General features: G+C 46.1%; 1 protein-coding gene across 2 annotated transcripts in view; it reads right to left on the bottom strand.

Annotated features, from left to right (window-relative positions):
* Positions 1 to 23,240, bottom strand: part of NDUFA10 (NADH:ubiquinone oxidoreductase subunit A10) — a 49,097-nt gene that overhangs the window by 12,529 nt on the left and 13,328 nt on the right. Inside the window, exons 7-9 of one of the 2 annotated variants that reach the window (XM_022568135.2) lie at positions 23,174 to 23,228; positions 21,183 to 21,268; positions 12,351 to 12,459 (exon numbers count right to left, since the gene is read on the bottom strand). In XM_022568135.2, the coding sequence (XP_022423843.1) occupies positions 12,351 to 12,459; positions 21,183 to 21,268; positions 23,174 to 23,228 (250 nt within the window). Of the gene's footprint in view, positions 1 to 12,350; positions 12,460 to 18,818; positions 21,031 to 21,182; positions 21,269 to 23,173; positions 23,229 to 23,240 lie in introns of those variants that run through there. The other variant, XM_089916113.1, reaches the window with a different exon arrangement.

Below are 23,240 nucleotides of genomic sequence, written 5' to 3'. Positions count from 1 at the left end.
CTCCGAGGGCGCACCCTCAGGGGAAGGCGGGAGGGAAGAAAGTGCCCTGACGGCAAGGGGGTCTCAGCGGGCGTCTTAAGAATTCACAGCCTCAGCCTGTCCTCACACAAGTGTGGGGTTCCAATCCTCACCATGCGGGGCCTGGAATCCCCCAAGCAGCAAAGGAAGCTTAAATCCCGGTTCCTCCTGAATCTCAGGGCCTGGAGGCGGCAACAGTCCTTCCAGGAGCAGGGCTGTCAGCGTTAGCAAACAACACAGGATGCCCCGTGAACGAAATATTTGGGGCGTGCTTACACCGAGAGAGTCTGGGTTCACCTGAAATCAAAAGTCCCTGGGGCCCAGGGATAAATACCCATGAAGCATGAACTCAGTGTCCAAAGTCTCCAAAATGCAGAAGGAAATAAGCCACCATGGGTAACAATCAGAGGAAACAATAAACGACAGAGTCAGACAGGCCTCCAAACCTGAGATCACACACAGAAGATAGTGACTACATTTAAGACGTTTAAAGCAAGAGAAGAAACTGAAAACAGAAGCAAGGAATAAGATCCTACCAACAAATCAGAAAGTACCCACGTAACAAAAAAGAAATTTAAATCTAGACCTATCTTGGTTAAACTCTAAAACACCAAAGACAGAAAGAGTAGAAAGTTCCTGAAAGAGAAAAGGAGACCATAATATTTCATTTAAAAAAAAAAAAAGGAAGCAGACACTTCTGGGGAAGAAACTGTCATAAAGGGACTTCCCTGGTGGTGCAGTGGTTAAGAATCCACCTGCCAATGCATGGGACACAGGTTCCAGCCCTGGTCCAGGAGGATCCCACATGCCGCGGAACAATTAAGCCCATGCGCCACAACTACTGAGCCTGCGCTCTAGGGCCCACAAGCCACAACTACAGAGCCCGAGTGCTGCAACTACTGAAGCCCGCACACCTAGAGCCTGTGCTCCACAACAAGAAGCCCACGCACCGCAACGAAGAGTAGCCCCTGCTCGCCACAACCAGAGAAAGCCCGTGCGCAGCAACAAAGACCCAATACAGCCATAAATTAATTAATTAATTAATTTTTTAAAGAAAGAAGAAACTCATAAATTCCTATTGCTGGGGTGTTTATGGCCATGAACATATGGAAAATACCACTTGCACCTGCATAAACAATTAGTATCACAAATTTTCTTACCTCCCGTTTGTTCCCCTAGAAACAAAATTGTTCTTCTGATGCAAGCTTCTTGTTGCCCCTCCCTTTCCCTTCTGAAGTTAATCATGTAAGCGTCTAATTTTAGCCATTTACCACCTACTTATTTTATAATTCCCCATATGCGTATGAATAAATTTTGGTTTACTTTTTCTGTGTTTAAAGAAAAAAAAAACACAAAAGGACGTTGCATGACTTTTTCCAAGAATTAGAAGTGTTGGCCAATAATTTCCAGCCACAAAGTATCAACAAGTTCCGTATCCACTATAAAATATGCATACGATATAATGGATGTATTACGAGAACACCTCCCTGCTCAGGCTTCCCAAGTGTCTCCATAAGCACAGTGCAAGTGCGCTTCAAGCTTCTTATGAAACCATGAAGTGTGTCTCTACTGAGTTTACTACCCTCGTTATATTAATCAGGATGATACAGTGGACCCCTGAACAACGTGGGCTGGACTCTGTGGGGCCACTTATCCGTGGATACTTTTCGATAGTGAACACTACCGTGCTACCCGGGCCCGGGGTGGCTGAATCCACGGACAGGGGGAACCACAGACCGTGGATACCGAGGCCCGCCTATAAGTTATATGCCCCCACGTTGTTCAACGGTCAACTGTATAAACTTCTCACGTTGTCAGTGGAGTTTGGCTAAAACATACTTAACACTAAATTTTTTTTTCCTAGAATATGAGGAAACAGGGAAACTGATTTCTACAGACCACTGCCATAAAAAAGCACCCCATCAACCCCCCCTTATTCCAGGAAATAAATGGCCACAAAACACCCTCCACTCTAATACTGAACCAGTCCTTCTCTAAAAGAAACAATTCCTTAAAAATGTTCCCAAACTGCTGGCTCCCTCCCTGCAGGGAACCAACCGGCGTCTCGGTGTCTCAGAGACACACCAGCCTCCCGGCTGCTCGCCTGGGCGTTTCTAGAAATACGCTCTGCAGCCTGGCCAGGGAACCTTCTCTGAGGAGCAACAAACCTTTCCAGCTACAAACAGCTGCAGAAGACGCTCACAGAAGGGCTTCACTCATTCGTCTTTATCCCTCATAACACGCTTTCTAGAGGGAAATTTGGTAACAACTGTTGCTCATGTCTTCAACACTCAAAAGAAATTCTGTGAATGAAGAAATACAGTCACTCTATTTACATCCTAATTTCAATTTATCATTTTTTAAAATATCAAGCAACTAAATTTCCTTTCAGAAAACAGCATTCCTCTAAACAGTCACACAATTTTTACCCCACAGACAAATATAAAGGCTATGGCAGGCATGGTGACTTCTGGGAAGGGGGAAAGAGCAAACACACAGCGGAGACGCCTGACAGACATACCTCAGCCAGGTGTCAACGTCAACACCAGCAGTGATGTGTCACGTTGATGGTACTTAACGCTGTGGTCTTTCTCCCCCAAACACACACATCCAGGCTAATTGTAAGAAAAACACCAGACAAACTGCAATTGATGGACATTCTATAAGACACCTGACCAGTACTCCTCAAAACTGTCAGAATCACTAAAAACAAGCAAAGTCTGAGAAGTCGTCACAGCCAGGAGGGGCCGATGGAGACGTGACAATTGAAAGTCACGTGCTGTTCTGCATGGGATCCTGGGACAGAAAAAGGACATTAGGGAGAAAACGATGGAAATCTGAATAAGGTATGGACTTTAGTTAGTAATATGTATCAATATTGTTCAGTATTGGTAACAAATATACCACAAATACAAGACGTTAATATGGGAAACTGGGGTATATGAGAACTCTCCAGTACCTTCATTTTTCTGTAACGCTAAAACCGTTCTAAAAAATGAAGTTATTTTTTAAAAACAGTTAAGCATTTTAAAAGTTAGATTTCCCCAATCATTTAAATATTGATTAAAAATTTCAACATTTCTAAACTTTAAAATTGTAAGTCCAATATAGTATTAATAGATTCCCTTTAATGCTCACAGATTAAAAATAAGACAGAACTTAACAACGATGAAAACCTGCCAAACAGCCTCCCCGTGTCACTGGGTAAAGTGACGAGTATGTCCAGCTTCTGGTGGACTAGTGCAGAGCAAGGCCCCTCCCAAGCCACCAAGAAAAACGGACAACATATGAAAAAACACCTGTGCCGAGACATCAAAGGCAGGGCGGTTCCAAGGCCCCAGGAAAGGAAAGCAAAAAGGACGGCTGCAAGGTGACTGCTTCCCCCCAGGGCCCCGCCCACTCTCACTGGCAGGAGCCTGGGGGCTGAGCCAGCCCTCAGCAGGGAGGGGGTCATGCGGACAAAACTGCAGGTCAGGACCCACCAAAGAGGAGGGGCTCTAGTAAAAGTGCCCCATCAGGAAGGTCAAACAGGAAATACACCAGACCGCACAAACCTAAGTGCAGCGCCCCCGGCTTGGTTTCTGACAGACTCGGGAGTCTGCCCTACTAAAACGCTGCAGGAAGACAGCAAGGACAGTGACAGCAGCCTCACGCTAGCTTCACAGCTCTTCCAAAATAACGACTGGCCTTTCAAAAGATACCAGCAAACCAAAACAGATTAAATGTCCCCAAACGGAAAGGACAGACGGAGAGTCAGTTTAAACAGATGGAACAGAGGTCCAGATATTACAGTTACCAGATAACTTTGTGATTAATATGTCAAAGAATTTAGATAACAAAATAATTTCAACAGACAACTCAAAATTATTAAAAAAAATAGAAATTCTAAAATCAAAAAGGACTACAATTAAAGTTAAAACTTCAAATATAGAAAATACATGTCTAGGAGCAGATTGAGAAGCGCTGAAAGAGTAGTAACTTAGAAGACAGACTGAAGAACATATCCGGGCTGAAGGTCACAGAGAAAACAGAATGAGAGACACAGAAAAGAGGGACACAGCACATGGTGAAAAGGTCCAACATGTGGTCAAGTGGAGCCCAAGGAGAGCAGAGAAGACGGGGTGTAGCAACATTGACGAGGTACCAGCAAGACTCTTCTAAAACTGACAATGAACGTCAGCCAAAGAACGTTCTGAGCTACAAGCAAAGCACACACAGAAGCACAGACGCACACACCCCAAGACAGTGTGACTGCTCAGAAGCAAGTCAGAAACACCACCTAAAACAAAACAAAACAAAACAAAACCTTGCCAGAAACACAGGAAAACGGTCTTCAAAAGAGGTTTGCACCTACATGGGTGGGCAGCAGGACACAGCAGAGGCTGGAGAAACCCCAGGTCAGTGGAAACTGTGGAAGGGAGCAGTGGTAGCAGTGGTGGGAACCTGGTGATACACTGGGGGGACTGATCCAGGAAGGAGACGCACTGACCTGAGGGAAGCCAGGTTTCTCACTATCTGAGAAGGACGTGGGCTGGGGGACAATGAGAACGAGCCTTGTTGTGTCACTCTGGAATTGAAGGTACTGATGTGAATTCATAGCTGTCAGTATACTGAGAGACAGAAATGAATATAGATGTATATGGATAAAACAGAAATCTGTGAGTCCATAGTGATATAAATAAATAAATGAATAAACAGAGCGTTTCTTTATAGTAGAATAGTAACTAATAATGTAGAAGGAATGACAGAATTAGGAAAATTACCTAATCATTAATTTAGCCATGAAAATCAACAGATGCTAACTACTGGGTCAAGGTTTGATGAGAAAATGGATATTTACCTAGTTTCAAAGTACTTCCCCTGAAAATACTTATTAATTACAAGGAGTAAAAGAATAACTTTACAGCAAGGACACTATCTCAGTCAAGTGATCAAAGTTAATAGAAACAGTGATGGGACAAAGAGGAATCACATGCTACCTGATAAGATATAATGAGTTCTGTGACCTTCCTACAAAAAACACATGAAACCTAAATCCAATCATGGGAAAACATCAAACAAAACCAAACTGAGGGATATTAAAAAGTAACCATGCTGTAATCTTCAGAAGTGTCAAGGTCTTGAATACCAAGGAAAGCCTGAAGAACTGATCAGATTCAAAGATTCTAAAGAGACAAGATAACTAAATGCAATCCATTATCCTGGATCAGACCTTTTCGCTCTGAAGAACATTCCTGGGACAACTGATTAGCCTTGAACAAGGCCTGTAGATTAGAGGGAGCAATGTATGAATGTTAATTTCCTGATTTTGATAGCTATATTGTGGTCATATAAGAGAACGTCCTTGTTTATAAGAATTACACATTAAAGCAGTGGTTCCCAAACCTTAGTGCATATCAGAATTGGCTGGAAGACTCCTTAAAATAGATTCCTGGGCCCCATCCCCAGAGAATCTCATCCAGTAGGCCTGGGCTGGGGCCTGAGAACTTGCATTCCTCATGAGTGCCCAGGTGATGCCGATATGGGGACCACACTCTGAGAATCTGTGCATTAAGATGTTTGAAGATAATGGGGTATAATGATGACCACTTACAAAGGTTCAGAAGTTATTTTTCTACTCTTGCTATTTTTGTAAGTTTGAAAAATTCCAAAATAAAACTAGAACAAATTAAAGACCATTTTAAACAATAAGGGTGAGAATTTGTTGTCAGCAAAGCTTCCTCAGTCAGAAGAACTATGATCCTACGTGAAGGTATGGAGACCAGGGAGGGTAAGAGCAGCAGCAGGGCAGCCATGGGTCCATCTGCACGAACTGACCGCAGGAACAATAACCACAGTGTCCCGAGGGCTTAAAATACATGAAGAATTACGATATATGACAAAAACAACACAAAACACAAGAGTTGGGTAAATGGAGTTAGAAGTGTTATGAGGTCCTTACAGTGTTCTGGAACTAGGGAGCTACTAACTTATAACAGAAGTTAATAAATCAAGGATGAATATTGTAATTACCAGGTTAGCCACTAAAAACTATTAAAAGAATGATAACTAGTAAGCAAACAGAGGGGGAAATGGAATAAAAATGTTAAAAAAAAAACACCTCTTAATCCAAAAGAAGGCAAGGAAAAAAGACAACAAATACAAAGAACAGGTAAGAAAAATATAAAACATGTAGTAGGATAAGCTATTTAAACACAAATGTATCAGTAATTACACTAAATGTGAATGGACAAATATTCCCAATATTTAGACTGGACAAAAACTAAAGACATAACTGTTTTCAGGTTAAAAGGTGTCCACTGGAAATACAAAGATACAGAATGAATCAAATTAAAAGATGTAGAAAAAGCAATACCATGCAAATGCTAACCAAAGGAAAGTTGTAGATACTACATAAGTTTCAAATAAAGTAACCTTTAAGGTAAGAACCGTGACTAAAGTTAACAGGGAAAATTTCATAACACATAAAAGGGTGACTCTATTAGGAATGTAGAGCAAGTCTAAATTTGTGTATGTCTAATAATACGACCTCATGATACACACAAAGCAGAACTTAACAGAAATACAGGAGGCAGAAACCCACACAGAGTGACAGATTTCCAGACGCCTCTCACAGCAAACTGACAGAAGAAGGAAACAAAAATCAGTGAGCATAGAGACAATCTGAAGAATGTGATCAAGAGACTTCCTTTCAATGACGCTGCAAGAACCTTGCACACAACGGGGCAGAGTAGGCCTTCTTCTCAAGGACCGTGAAACATCACCAAAATGACCAATGCTCAGCCGAAAAGTCAGTCTCAGCCACGTTCCAAGAACAGAAATCATAAGACTGTTTCTGACTAGAGTGAAATTAAGCAAGAAATCAGTAACAAAAAGACAATTAGAAAGATTCCAACTGCTTTTAAATGATGCAATATAATTTGAATTCGCACACTGGTCAAAAAAGAAACCAGATTAAAATTAGAAAATATCTTGAATTGAAGGATAATGCAAACATAACATCAAGAATTATGAGATCAGGACTTCCTTGGTGGCGCAGTGGTTGGTTAAGAATCCGCCTGCCAACGCAGGGGACATGGGTTTGAGCGAGCCCCGGTCCGGGAAGATCCCACATGCCGTGGAGCAACTAAGCCCGTGCGCCGCAACTACTGAGCCTGCACTCTGGGGCCTGCAAGCCACAACTACTGAGCCCACATGCCACAACTACTGAAGCCTGCGCGCCTAGAGCCTGTGCTCCACAACAAGAGAAGCCACCACCATCAGAAGCCCACGCACTGCAACGCAGAGTAGCCCCGCTCGACGCAACTAGAGAAAGCCCGCGTGCAGCAACCAAGACCCAATGCGGCCAAAAATAAATAAAAATTTTTTAAAAAAGAAAGAATTATGAGATCAAGTTAATTAAGACAAATTTGGAGGGCAATATGACCAGCTTTACACGCATATATTCAAAAGCAAGGCAGGCTGAAAATCAATGATCCACCCACTCATACTAAGAAGATAGAAAAACAGCAAATGAAAAGGAAAAAATAAGGAGCAATAATCAGTGAATTCGAATGTACAACAAACAATACCAAGCAAGAAGCTAGTTCCCTAAATGACAAACTTCTTTCAAGAGTATAGAAGGAAGGGACACACCAGGACCAACAACAGGGATGGAGAAGGGGACAGCGGTCACCATCAGATGTGATCTAATTAAAAACATTAAAAAAGGACACTTTAAACAACTTAGTGAAAGAAATTAGAAAATTAGAAATGAGGGCGACTTCCTCAACAAACACAACTTTCAAACCTAAGAAGTAACAGAATATTGAACATTCCGCATCGATTAAACAAATTTATAATTTAAAATATTTCAACAAAGCTCCATCAGTCAATCCTAAACACTGAAAGAAGCAGTAATAACAATCTTAGGCAAACTCTTCCAGAGAATAAAACGTGAGGGTCCCCTCTCAGCTTAGTGTTTGATAGCAGCATGATCCTGATAATAAATCTGACAAGGATATTACAAGAAAGAAAAATTACCATCCAACATAAATGCAAAACTCCAAAACTAAATATGTGAATTAGGTTCAGCTACACGTGAAGAGTTTATAAAGCACACACAAGTGGGACTGATCCAGGAAACCAAGGTTGGCCTCACATTAGAAGATCAATCACTATAATCTTTATGACCATATTAACATAAAGAAGAGGAAAATCACCCGTGACAGACAAATGTGATAAAACTCAACACCCGTACTCGATAGAAGGTCCTCGGAAACTACTAATAAAATGGAACTTCCCCAACCTGATAAAGAGTATCTACACCTAACCCAGAGCAAACATGATATTTGGTGAATTATTGAAAACTTTCTCCACGAGATCAGAAACAAGAGAAGGACGACCACTGTTACAATTTCTATCCAACCATGAACTGGAGACACACCCAGTGTATTAAGGCAAGGAAGAAACACAGGTATAAAGATTAGAAAGAAACAAAACTGTCTTTATTTGCTGGCATGGATTTTCCTTTTTATATGGGACTTTCAAATGCCCATTTTCCACACAGATTTAATTTTTGAAACTTGTAGTGTTTCCCGTAATTGTCATGACGATGGCCTGGGCTGTTGGTTTGTTGGAATTTATTTGCTCTGAGAAGTGTCTCCTCCCAGCAGTGAGCAGGGCCACCTGGGGCCCTCACCCACTCCACGAGGGACAAAGTCAGTGCAACTGGGTCTCCTCCACGACACGTCAGGCCACTCCGTCCCCAGGAGCCCTGCTGGACCTCCTGAGCCCCTCATCTGCCCACCCATGCTCGACCACAGTGCACGCCCCCCTGCCTGGCTACCACGAGGGTCCTGCCCTCTCTGGGTACCATTCAACTTCTCTGGGGTCATTTGGCTCAATCCTCCTTGCTTACAGAGATAGAGATAAACACAGCCTGTTTATAAAGAGACATACATTAACAGAAAAGACGAAATTCCTATGAACGGTCTCCCACTTGTAAAGATAACTGATGAAGTAATAAACACACAAAAGCATAAGCTCCCTGAAGACAGTGACTTGGGTCCCCTGCCGTCTCCCGCCCCTCTGAACCTCGTGCTCCCCTTCTCTCCTCACTGCAAAGCCATCTCAACCAGGACCACAGTCACACAACAGTCATACGCTGACAACTTCCAGACTCCAAACCCATTACGGGCAGACCTCGGAAGCAGGTTCAGGTCCAAACAACACAATAAAGCAAGTCACGTGAATTTCTGGCTTCCCAGCACATATAAAAGTTATGTTTATGCTATACTGTAGTCTATTAGGTGTGCAGTGGCACTATGTCTGAAAAAACCACTGTGCATGCCTTAAGGCAAACCTTCAATCGGTGAGAAACACAGTATCCACACAGTGCAATGAAAAGAGGGCGACCACCCACTCAGCACCTCCTCTGGTGAATAACGAGCATCTCGAACTTGCCATGGCCAATGAAAAACTCTGGATCTTTCCTGGAAACCTGTACCTCTGCGCCTTCCCAAAGTCTGCCGGTTCCAACTCCAGAGTTCTAGTTCCTGAGGCCAGAAACCTAGAAATCAGCTTCCTTTTCTCACTTCCCAATACAAAAGTTCAATAGCCTCTGTCGGGTCTATCCACGACCTGAGCACTGTCCAAAACGCCTACAAGGACCACCCTGGTCCCAGCTGACATACCTCCCAGTCCGTATGCCGCTACCAGCCTCCTAGCTAATCTCCCTGCTTCTGCCTGCGCCCCTACTCAATCCATCCTTTAATCAGAAACCAGAACGTTCCCACTACCAAGTGCATCACACAAATCCTTCTTCTTCCCCGTATCCTGCACAGGACAAGCCAGAGCCCTCATACCAGCCCAGCGGGCCTCCACCACCTCTTACTGCTTGTCCCAGCCCGCCCTCCCTCCCTCCCCCTCCACGCTCCAGCCACAGTGGCCTCCTGCCTGTGTCTCTGATGTCCCAGACACGCGGAGCTGCGCCACTGCCTCGGTTCTCCTCCCCGTGTGGCCACCTCCCCCAGCACACCCACCCCCCTCCCCTCGCCCCTGCAGCCTCTGCTCACCCATCAGCTTCTGGGTGAGGCCTTCCTGGACCACAACCGGACTTCAAATCCAACTCCCCCAGCCCACAACAGCTGGCCCTGCCCTCCTCTGGGAATTTAATTTTCTCCACAGCTCTTGCCACCGTCACTTAACGAATTCCTTGCTTCACCTTCTGTTTATTTTCTGTTTCCTCCCACTCGGATGTAAGTGCCTGGGAGGTCGGGGATTCTTCTCCGGGCCACGCGCTGCTTTGTTCCCAGGGCCTAGGACAGGTCTGGCACCTAGTACACACTCAATAAATATTCAGCGGAATAAATAACTGAGCTAATGAACAAATGGAGCAAACGCATGAAAGAACAAGATGAAAGAGCCTGATGCCTGAAGAACCTGAAATGAGCAGAGGCGGCTACTCAGGTCATCCGAGGGCACCTTGCCCGTCAGGTCACAGCTGCATACCACGTGCACTGCCGCTTACATTAAAAAATGCCATGCCTTTTTTTATTACATAAATTCATTTTAAAAGGAAACTCTGTATCAGTAATACAAGTGAAAAGCCAGTACCACTCAACACAAACAGCAAGCATAAGAAAAACCACCGAAACAAAGCCACGTCCCTAAATCCCACTCACACGTGGGTGACTGCACAATCTCTGAACCCACTGCCCGTTGCTTCCTTGTTTAAAAGTGAGGTCACAGAACGTTACAGAGGCGTTAAAGACACATTATCAGTAAATCACTACTCTGGCGTCATCAGAAAAATCGACAGGTTAAAAGGGCAATGTACTTATATGTGTTTCAAAATTCTCTGTGCACCACCTCCAAGCCCCCAGGGCCCCGCATATGGACTAACGGACACCACCAGTGAGACCACGGGCGCTCGCAGGGCTGTGATGAGGGAGGGGACTCTGCAGGGGCCAGGGCACCCACCCTGCAGGACCGAACTCATCAGAGGTCACGGAAGGGCTGCAGGCATGGGACAGACTCTGCCGCTTTGGCATTTCAGCTCAGGCACTTCTGCGCTGCAGAGGAAGGCTGCAGGGAGAGACCCGACGCGGAGGAGGCCAGACAGGGAGCTGCAGGACAAATTTAAGTAGGACGGTGGAGGCCGGCACAAGGTAGCAGCCCTGATGACAGGACACAGCCGCCTGTAAGATGGCCTCATCAAGGCCGGGTGGGTCATTACATGTAGGGTGGGGACAGCGACGGGGTGGGTCTCCCGGCCTCGGCAGGAGCGGCATCGAGGCACCAGCGGCCGAGAGGAGCCAGCTCAGCCTCTGGCCTGCCAGCTCCCCTCAAAAAGAGAAAGAGACACCACGTACGCACTCACATCCCCGCAAACATCAGGAAGAAAGAAACGTGCCAAAATACTAACTGTAGGTCCCTCCGAGTGACACCTTTACAGTTTTACCTACTTCCCCGAATGTCTACATTTAACACCACCACTTCCAAGGCCACCAAAAGAACTTACGTAAAAGAAAAGGCCAAGTATCTCAGGTAAGAAAGAGAGCAACGGGGAACCCCTGGACATTCGATCGGCGCAGGTGCAAGCAATGTGCTAAGCATCAAATCAGAGAATCACAGTCATGCAAAAATATCTAACCCAGATTTCAACTCACCTAAGTACTGACTGCTCAGCTTGAAGTTCTGACCTAAGTACAATCATTTCACACCTTTGCCTATAACCAAACACAACCACCACTGACGCGGAAACGGGTCACGTTCTCACTACCCCACCGACGCCACGATTCTCGGAGGAGGTGCTCACTCACCGGCCAGGTTCCAAGGCAGAACTTACAATGTTCTCTAAGTTCACCATTCACCATGCTGAAAACAGGTAATTCACTAAAAAGCTACGGAAATTAGAAAGACGACCAATAAACACTCGGCCCCGCCCAGCTCCCGCCTCACTCCTGCCCCTCGCCCTCCCGAGGGCTCCCGTCCAACCGAGCGCCTTCTGCAGAAACACACACCTTCCCTCCTTCCGGAGGATGTACCGTGAAGAGGAAGGCGACGCCAGAGTGAAATCTGACATGAAAGGACGTAGAGGAAAGCTGAGGAAGAGAGAAGGTTCTGACGTCAAGACAACACGCTGACCCAGAAGGCTGCCCGCGGCACACACGGCCCAGAGGGGCAGCGCCCTGCACGCGGCCCTGCCGCGTCAATACACTGATGACGGGGGAAAGGAGAATTACTGCAGTGAAAACGGAGCTCTCTCACTAAAACAAACAAACAGAAAGCATTCTTCAGAGAAGTGACTTTGTGCCAGTTGTCTGAGACCCGGCACTCGAGGGCCTCACCTCCATGAACTCGTGGAAGACCCGGTCACTCTGGTGAGAGCCGATGGTGACCTCTGGGAGATAGACAGGAATGGTTGTGTAATTCAGCACCTCCAACTTGTTCTGAACCCTAGAAGATAAGGCAGATATAGTCACACTAAATATCAAAGTAAATATAATAAAATAAGCTATCAGGCTGATTTTTTAAACATCCATGTTAAAAAATTCATCCATGCGTTCCCAAGCAGTCATCTCAGAAGCCAAACTTTCCCCCAAAGACCATCTGGGCTGTGGGAGCTGCTCTTCTGAAACCACTTCCACAGCCAGAGACAGGGTCTTTCAAGAGTCTCATGGCCACAGGTGACTCCCTTTGGGGACAGACACAGTTTTGAAAAATAAAAAAGGAGCCGCAGTGTGTTTTAAACATAGGACTACCAGGAATACAGAGCTAAACACAAACACCACATGTCACAGTGCCACGCACGTGGTCTGCTCTCATGAACAATGTGCACATTTAGTGACTCTTGGGGGAAAGAGAGACGAGCAACTCCCCTGCATCTCCCCCCGCCCCGCGCCACCGCCCCGCGCGATGCCCACGCCGCCTGGGGGACCGATTCCAGGGGCGGAGGCTGACGAGGCCTTCATGGAACCGCAGGGCGGGGCTGGGGAGAACTGCCCCGCAGGACGGCCTGCTGCACCCCTGCTTATAAACGTCTCCTCCCCTGCTTTTCTCGGCACCGAGAAACACACATGAGAGGACACACTCCTTGCCTGACCATTTTCTTTTGAATGCTAAAATATTTATACTTTGTTATAACTTGCTTATTTTAAATTAAATTTAGTCTGAATATAACCACTACACTTGAAGATAAAAAGCATTTTGAGCGCTTTTAGGAAAAAATGTTAAAATAAAGTTTCCTTTCTTAAGGGCTCAAAACAAAGAAAATGATTCTTTTAAATGGCCCCTTTCCCATTAATGACTTAGTTTCTGTCTGTAATGGCCCAAACGGAAGCTCTTTTCAATGGATCTGGCTCTCAGGCGCTTTGTGAGGACAAGCCCAGGCCTGCCCCCTGCACCCTGGGCAGACCCAGCCGCAGTCAGCACCGCCTGGTCCCAGCCCAGCCCAGGTGACGCTCGGCCCCTCTCCCATAGAGGACCACGGAGCACTGAGAACCTGTGACAGGCTGAATGTGACTGAACAGGAGGCACAGGCACATCCCAGGGTCACCGTAAACACTGTGTCTGTGCCACTCGTATGACAACTAGTAACCCAATAACCTAACATCACTCCAAGCAAACCCTGCTGCGACATCTTGCATATGGCTATAACGTACACGCTCAAACATGAGAAGTTTTTCTCAGTTTTAACCGTAAGTTGGTTATAGAATACCTTTCGTCAGCAGGTATCAATAAAGTACATATTTATTTTTAACACAAATAGAATTATCCTATACTTATTACAGCAAGGATAATTTTTAAAGTGATCTCACCATAAACAACTTCAACTAAAAATGAAGTTTATATTTTTAAATGTTAATAAATATCAAAGTGGGGTATGATTTGATTTTCTCTGTGGTTTGAAAAACCTAACACAACCCTGAAGAACTGGAAAGAACAGACGGGCCTAGGGGCTTGTGTGGAATACACAGAGCAACGGCGCCATCTATGCTTAAGTTGGCAGAATTACAGTTTACACACAACCCCCCCCCTTTCAAAATGGGTGTATCTTTGAACAAATATCTTCAAACTGCCTTTGGAGATTAAAAAAATAATCTACAGTGACTGTTCTCCCACTTACTCAAACTTGGATAAACTGCTCCTTCACTTTCTGACTACCAGCTTAAACGATGACCAAGAAGAGCCCGTGTGTCCTGTCTCCAGTAAACCCCAAATCTCAGCCTCCAAAAACTACAGACACATTCCAGATTGAAGATAAGCGAGGAACGAAGACAACAGGAAGCCTTTTATGATTCAGGAGCAAAAAGCGGTGAAAGGAAACATTCTGTTCACAGAGCACTTAGTTTAATTAAGGAGATTCAAAACCTGAGCACACGTTCTTCACATCACAGGCCAAAGTGCCCCCCCACCCCCCGTAAGAAGACAGAGCATCCTACAGTGTGGTTCACAAAACGAGGTGCTCTGCCACATAATTCCAAAACAGAAGAGTGAGGCCAAGAAGAGAAAGAAAACAAAAATAGTAAACTATGACTTATGACTCAAAGTGTTTCCCAATTAACAGAATGCTTATACTTTCTCCTAAAACATGTCCAAAGCATATTCTTTAGTTTCTCCTGAGTTGCAAAGTTCTGCTTGAAACCCTATACTTCTGATACCAAACTCATACCCTGCAGTTTTTGTAGCACTGGAATTTCCTGTTAGAAATCCAGCCTCCAGGAGTCTTAGAAACACAAGTCGCAGTGATGAAACAGCAAGGGCGAGAGGGGAGCCCAGGCTCTGGAGGGCGGGAGGAAGGTGGGCGCAGTGGAGGCCTCACTGGTAACGAGTCTCCAGCACGAGGATGAAACCGCCAGGGCGGCGCCGGTCAGTTGTGGATTACAGATAAGAACACAAAATGCTATCAAGGTTGGGAAATAAGCACTCACACGCACATAATTACACACCACACACGTTCGGAGATGGTACAAAAATGTCCTAAACCAATAATTTGGTCAGGTTCTAGACAAAATGAGTATAACTGGTAAATGGCAGGTTTACCATAATTATCTTAGAAAACGGTCATAATTTTCACTTGAGTCTCCCAAATTACGAAATGGTACTTAAACGAAAGTAAACACAATTACCATTGTAAACCATTATGCAATAACACTGGGAGGCAGAGGAGCAAAAAACTGCGAGAAGGAAGAACAATACCATTTATTTCAAAAATAATTAAAACAATGGAACGCTGTAATTTGTAAACTGTGAGGGAATGACAGGCTGGCTCCCTCTCCATGCTCTGATATCAACATAACCGAATAACTAATAAGATTATGATCTTAAGACATGAACTTTGGACATGGTCTAGCATCTAACTGATACACATTCCAGAGTACCTTTAGGAATTACACTGTGCTTGCCACCCGTGGAAGGAGTGGAAAAGGCATCCCACATCCCACTGGGCTGCCGAGCCCAGTCTCAGCAAGATGTCAGGGCGCCAGGACAGTCACCTTTTTGTATGTTTTTCACGTACTCTGCCCTGCAGTAGCTAATACTAACAAGAATCACATATAAATCCACATAAAACGACAGCCGGAAAAGTTAAGAGAAGGGTTCAAGTAGAAAAGAAGGTGAACAGAGCGAGGCTTAGGAGAATGCTCAGATCTTCGGGTAATTACTGGGCAGGGGGAGGTAATGGATTCAGGAGGCTGCCTGTATCCTGATGGAAGAGGTAGAACCAGATGACTAGGACTCTGAATTAATTCTAGGAAATGAAACTTGGATTTATGCCTAAACCAAGATATGCCACCGAAGGATTCTGAGTAAAGAAAGAACAGGGTCACTGTGACATTTTATGAAAATTAACCTGGCGGGCGTACGCACAGGGGATGGGTGGGATGAAGAAATAACTAACCAAGAAGCGGAGATCAAACCCCAAAGAAGAGTCACCGGAGACCAGCACCACCCTGAGGGCGGGACCCAGGGGAAGGTGAGGGGTCAGTAGGGAAAAGGAGGGTTCAAGCAGATGACCCCAGGGGAGGAAGCAACGATCCCACCCGGCCTCCAGGCTGAGATAGGAGGGAGGGCACAACGGAGACCGCAGGAGGGCGCGGCGAGCTGAGGGCTGCGTGGCCCACCACGGCTCCAGGACCTCAGCGGGGCAGTGCTCTTGGAGGCCCAGTCCCCCACCTGCAAGAGGACGGGAGCCTCCACCAGGCGGAGTGCTGTGGACTCAGGAAACGTTTCTCAGACACCTCCCAGACACGGTGTCGGCGCTGACTGTGTGCCTGGGATCAAGCTGACGCCTCGAGCTCTCAGCAGAGGGAGAACACCACGCAGCAGCTCAGGCAGACCTCACCTCACGCGCTCTGCTCTACTGCACTGTGCAGGTGCTGCGTCTCTTACAAGTTACAAGTTGGAGGTTCGTGACAACCCTGCGCTGTCAGATGGTGGTTACGATTTGTTAGCAATGAAGTATTTTTTAATTAAGGTATGTACGTTTTTCTAGACATAATGCTACTGCACACCTAACAGACTACGGTTTGGTGTAAACATAACTTTTATATGCGCTGGAAAACCAAACAGTTCATGTGACTTGCTTTACTGTGAGACTTGCTTTACTGTGGTGGTCTGGAACCAACCTGCATTCTCTCTCAAGTCTGCCTGTAAAGATTATCTTTTTTAAACAAGGTTCAGAACGAAATAGTACATAATATCATTTAGGTAAATTTACAAACACATATACATATGTAAGTATCTGACAAAAAACAAAGTCAACCACTAAGCTTTAAAAAACAAAGAGGGACTCCAGGTTCAGCTCCAACAAGGAAATAGCCTGGAAACCACCTCTCTAGTCCTTTACAACAAAGGAAGCTGAGAAAAATGAAAATCAATTGCTTGTCCTGGAATAACAGTAGCAACAACATATGGGTGATTAGAGCACACAGAGTGGAATGAATGACAGCAACGCCATAAGGGATGGAGGGAGGACTCTGCCCCAGCCGTGAAGTGGTATCGCCACCTGAAAGCAGGCAGACGTGAACTGGAAACTACAACAACGATAACAAATTTTTACAGAGTACAACAGAAGTGCTAAGAGAAAAGATAAAATGGAATCATACAGAATGCCCAATTAAAACCAGAAAAGGTAGAAAAAAGGGGCAGGGGAAGGAAACAAAGAACAAATAGAAAATGATGACAAACGTGGTAGAAATTAATCCAAATATATCAAGAGCCGCTTTAAATGTGAACTACCCAAATATACTAATTAAAGCTGGAGACTGACAGAGTAGATTAAAAACATAAGACCAGCTATATGCCGTCTATAAGAGACCCACCTGAAATCAATCCAAAGACTCAGGCTAAAAGTAAAGGGATGGAAAAAGATACACCACTGCTAGATTAAGTGAAAGCTGGAACAGATGCATTAACTTTAGACAAAGCAGACTTCAGAACAAGAAAGGATCAGGAATCCTTTACACAGGGGCACTGTGTAAGAGTAAAGAGCTCAGTCGTCCAAGAAGAGACTTAACATCCTAAACACGCACGCAACTTACAGAGCGCCAAAATAAACGAGGCAAAAACGAATAAAACTCAAAGGAGAAAGAGACAAATCTGCCACTGCAGTTAAAGATTTCAACACTCTCCTTCAGGATCGGGCAGATCCAGCAAACAGAAAAGCAGTAAGGACATGGATGACCTGAACATCACCACCAATCAGCTCAGTCTCACTGACATTTGTAGAACACGCCGTTTGACGACAGCAGAATACACACTCTTCTCACGCTCAGCCAGACATTCTTCAAGACAGAAAACACTGCTGACCATATGAAACGTCTTAACAAGGGTAAAAGGGCAGAAATCATACAAAGTATGTTCTAAGACCACAGTGGAATTAAACTACAGGGAAATTTATAGCATCGAGTGCATACATTAGGAAAGAAGAAAGATCGTTCATCATCTAAGCTTCTACCTTAGGAAACTAGAGAAAGAAGCGCAACTGAAGCCCAAAGGAAACAGGTTAAAAAAAATAGCAATAAAAATTGGAGTAGATGTCAGTGAAACTGAAAATAAGAAAACAACAGAGAAAATCAATAAAACAAAGAGCTGGTGCTTTAAAAAGATCAATAAACATGAAGAAAAAATTCACAAAGGACAAATAAATAGCCAATAAAAATACACCTGTTTGAAGTTCAGTGTTTATGAAATGCAAAAATAAAGCAAATGCTTTTCTTTGATATCAAAATCACAAGTTTTTGTTTGCTTCTTATTTTAACTATTCTGTCTTAATAAGGGCTTTCAGAAGACCGGTTCAAGTGTGCAAGCTGGTACACATCTTCTGGAGAACAATTTCACAACACACCAATAGTTGCATAATGTGTTCATATAATCTGACCCGGTAACTCCACTTTTATACCTTAAGAAAGTAACCTGAAATGGAACAAAAATAAATACACTATGCTCATTAACGTTATTACGATTATGAAGAAATGGAAATAACCCAAAAGACTGATATTAAAGAAGCGGTAAATGGATTATGCCTGTATCTCAGAGGTCAACAACGTTTTCTGTAAAGGGCCAGATAGTAAATATTTCAGCCTGAGAGAGCTACGTACGGCTTCATATATGTACTTTTTCCTTCAGTCTTTTAAAAATGTAAGGACCATTCTTAGCAGCTGAGGCCTGGGTGGGCCCACAGACCATGGTTTGCCAACCCCTGACTGGCATCAGTCAATGGATTTATGCAGTGTGAGCAGCCATTAAAAAATCGAGTTTTAAACGTTTAACAAGATAGGGACATGCTCATATTAGAAGTTACAATACAAAGACATAATGCAAGGTTATTTTTATTTAGAAATATATGAACACACCGACACTTTACAAAAGACTGGGAGAGCGTGCATTAAACTCTGACGCTGGCTCCTGTGGTGGCAGAACTGCAGGTGATCTGGCTCCGTCCTGGACTTCCGTTTCCTGACTTTCTTCCACGTGTGGCTGTGACTCTGACCTCTGACCCTCCCGAGCCCAGTCTTTCTTCAGTGCCCCTCCCCAGGTTAGACGCTTCATCACCACACTCGCTCAGCTCCCCCGCTCGCCCACGCCCACCGGCAAAGCCCGACCCCGTCCTCATGCAGAGCTCTGCCTCACCCCCACGGGACCTCCACGACCGGGCACCCCCGTCCGCGGCAGCCGCCCACAGCTCCTTCCCGGCCGGTCCTCCCCACGGGCCTGGGCGGCGTTCTGGACCTTCTCCTCCCTCCTCAAACCGCAACACGGCCCCTCCCGCCCTCAAGGCCTCTCAGGGCTGATGACCCGTCTCTCATTTCTCTATGAAGACAGAAGCCAGCTGAAGAGAAGCTCCAGGCGCGCCTGGCGCAGACCCACTTCCCTAAGCCCCGCCCTGTCCCCGCCTGCCCAGCGCCAGCGTGGGAAGCAGGAACTGCCCATCAGTGCACCAGCCCACACCCTCCTCCAGGGCCTCTCCTGTCCTCTCGGCATCCATACCCCCAGCCCAGCCACAGGACCTCTCTCATTGGTACAAAACATGCGATTTCTTCCACCTTAAAACACACAACAGGGCTTCCCTGGTGGCGCAGTGGCTGACAGTCCGCCTGCAGGGGACACGGGTTCGTGCCCCGGTCCGGGAAGATCCCACATGCTGCAGGGCAGCTGGGCCCGTGAGCCATGGCCGCTGAGCCTGCGTGTCCGAGGCCTGTGCTCCACGACGGGAGAGGCCACAGCAGTGAGATGCCCGCGTACCGCAAAAAAAAACAAAACAAAACAAAAAACACACAACAAAAACCGTGAAAAATGAATAAAATTTTAAGTCTTAGTTTTAACAATTAAATCAACAGGTTCAAAAGGAAAACTTGTTCACTTTCAAGCACAGGATGTGGGAAACTAACGGCAGGTCCGTTTTCCATACACGCTCATATTAGGGTGCGTCCAAGTGGAAAGAAACAAGTGCGTTCGCTATTCAGAGAAACTGACCTAGCAAAGTGCTCTGCACCGAGAAAGGCCAGCAGACCAGCTCCGCGGCGCTCACCCGATGGGCTGACGGCAGAGCGGTCACCCAGGCAGAAGGCCACGTGAGGGTCACACAGACATGTGTTTCCCGACACTGACCGAGCCCCGCCACCGCCTGAGCCCGGGTGCCAGCAGCGCAGGCCGATGCGAGCCTCCGCCAGGCCCCCGCCCCGGGGCACAACGGGGGTCGGCTCCCCGGATCCCTCCAGCACAGGGGCAGTCACCTACACTCACAGGAAAGTGACGTTTCCTGGGTCGGAGCTGTCTTCTCTGCCTGGAACACTTCTGCAGAAGCACAGCCCGTACGCCTACAGAACTTACCCATTGCTGCGAGCACAGCAGGCCTGCACCGCCGTCTCCCTGGGCTGGAGTACCAAGCCCCATGCCCCAGGGACAGCGTGACCACGGTGAGCACCTGCCTCCTCGCTGGGAGGCTGGGACCCAAGGAGGTACTAAAGCAGAGGGCGCTGTGTGACCAGCACCCAGCACAAGTTCTGCGCACTGAGTGTCTAATGGGCTTTCTGGGCAAAATACTGCCCACGTGTCACTGCATCTCTCACAAACAAAGTAGCCCACTCAGCATGTCCCCTTCTGCCGTGGCCTCCCCCACCTCCATGTTCACCATGGCCTCCCCGCCCCTCCTCTCCCGGCTCCAGCCCCAGCGGCTCCTGTCTCAGGACCTCTCCACCCGCCGGCATCCCTGCCCCACGCTCACCCCAGACACTGCGGGGCCCAGTCCTCGCACACTCGGGTCTCCTCAGAAGAGAGGCCTTCAAGCCTTCCCCAGAGCGCCCTCTGTCACTCACCCCAGCCACTGGCTGCCCCATTACTCAGGGTTACCTTTCTCCCCGGCCTTTAGCACCCGTATGGCTCTACTGATTCAGTGACAGCAGGACTTTTATTTGACACTATATTCCCTAAATCTGGAACACTGCCTGGCACAGGGCGCAAGAAAAATACTTGGTGAGTTAATAATGGCTGTCTATCAATTCACCGCCAGGTCAAGAAAGCAAGAGCCTGTGTGGAAGGGAACAGGAAGTATGCCTCAGTATCCAGCAACCTGCAACACAGTTACTCCAAAATTCTGTAAGTTCCCACAGCAGGCAACGCGCCACACTGGAAGCCAGCCCTGCCCCCACCCCGCCACCGCCCAGCTCCGGCAGACTCACCGCATCCTCAGACTGTGGAAAGTGCGGTCGTCCTGGTCCAGCCACGGGCCTTTCTCGTACTTCAGATACTCAATATCCTCGATCACCTGGACAGAGGAATTTAATGAGACAACATTCAGTGCACGACAAACCACAAATACCTGGCAGGGAGAATCGCACTGTGAAAGTCAAAATGAAAGGAAGGTGGGCAGACAGCCTTCTGTGAAGTGGGGGCCGAGTGACGACGCCCAGTGTGGGCACCTGGCCCAGCTGACACCGGGGTGCTGTGGAAACTCCCTGGCAGGCTGGGAGAAAAGGAGCAGGTGCAGGAAGAATCAAGACGAGGGAGGAAAATCAGCATTCCTCAGACTCCTCATTTCCTCCCATGTAACCTTCTTCCAGAAGGCAAGATTCAGCCACTCGAAACAACAGGACAAGAAAATAAATACATTTCCTAGAGAGCGCCAATAATCCAAGTTCCTCAGCCCCAAAGCCTGCGGTCCGTACAGCCTGACCTCTCAGTGGGGCGGCCTTTCCAGACGCATTCTCCCCCAAAACACACCGAACCTGGGGACCTCTCTTTAGCTTTCAAGAATTGGAGCACATTCAGTTATGAACACAAATAATAACCCAGTCTCAGAGAAAATGTATTACTCTTCTGCTCAGGCACATGCCATGGAAACAGTCTGTCAAAGGAACAAAAATTACCCAAAGACAAACAAAAATCAACGTCACAGAAAAAGAAGGCTGGAAGGAAATGAAATGCAACTTAACGGGTCCAAGTAGAAAGAGCCAAGCCGAAAAGAACTGCCAGGGCTGGGCCCAGAGCCGGACTTGACTGCGGGTCTCCCGTCCTGGAGGAGAGAGGCCTATTCCCTCCAACTCTCTCCTCCCCTCTCCCCAAGCCAGGAGGCAGCTGAGAGCTGTGCTATCATTAAAGCAGCCAACTGCTTTGCAAAGCTTTCTGTCTGCTGTCACCACCTACACCCCAACCCCAGATCATAAAACCTGTATTTTCTTCTAGATTTTTTACACCTTTTGTTGTGTGTTTTTAGTAATTTATGCTTAATATACAACACAAAATACGGGCCTTTTTTCTTTAATGTAACAGATGGTCATTTGCCTCAATACCATTTAAGAAATAATCTATTTTCCTCTATTTTGTTTTTTATCAACCTTTAAGGTACTGCCTTTTCCAACCTAAAGTTACGAACACACATGAGCGCACATATGCACCTGTTTCTGCACTCTGTCCTGTTCCATTAAGGCATTTATTCATCCTTGCATTAATGCCACAGTGCCTTAATTAACGTAAGTTTGTAATATGTTTGCATACTTGGGCAGGAAAATGTTACTCTTTCTCAGAATGTTTGGTTATTGCTCACTAAGTTCTGAAAATTGCAGAGGGTGACCTGATGTCACAAATGCGCGTGCGGATCGGGGGCGAGCTGGTATCTTTACACAGTTGGCTGCTGAACGACATGCTCCACGCGGTCAAAGCCCCGAGTACAACTTGGAGGCGGCCCTCCCTGTGCGTGGACAGTGGTCCCTGCACATCTGCGGTGCCGTGTAGCACCAGGATGTTTATTACTGGAAACTGAAGACCATGCAGTGCTATAGGATTTACTACTGAAAAAATACACGTATGAGCAGACACGCACGGTTCAAACCCATGTAGTTCAAGGGTCAACAGTCTTAATAAGTCTTTCCCGTTAACTAATCCAACTTTCAGTTTTACCATCTGTTTAACAAAAATGTTGGTGCAGATAACCTAAGGTTCTTTGCATCTTCACCATTCCATAATTTTAAGATTCTAGAAGCTGAATAATTTAAAAGAAAATCAAAATCTCATGTACAGGGGAATGTGATGGGTTGGCTCAGTACTTGTTTTAGATTATAAAACACAGACGCCTCTAAGACCAGTAGGAGCTGAATTCATTACCTGATTTGTAAAAACCTTATACATGAATTAAATGTAAGAATAATTATAAATTTTTCAGCCATTTTCTTACCTTTTCTGCATCTTGAGCTTCCCTTGCACTGTACTGTAAAACCTCACATTTTTCACTGTTAGAGAAA

Source organism: Delphinapterus leucas, chromosome 8 (assembly GCF_059928025.1).
Source record: "Delphinapterus leucas isolate spDelLeu-1000000601 "Yukka" chromosome 8, BTC_Dleu_Yukka2, whole genome shotgun sequence".
NCBI classification, from domain to species: domain Eukaryota; kingdom Metazoa; phylum Chordata; class Mammalia; order Artiodactyla; family Monodontidae; genus Delphinapterus; species Delphinapterus leucas.
Note: the sequence above shows the minus strand (reverse complement) of the source record. Positions and strands in the feature narration are given on the sequence as shown.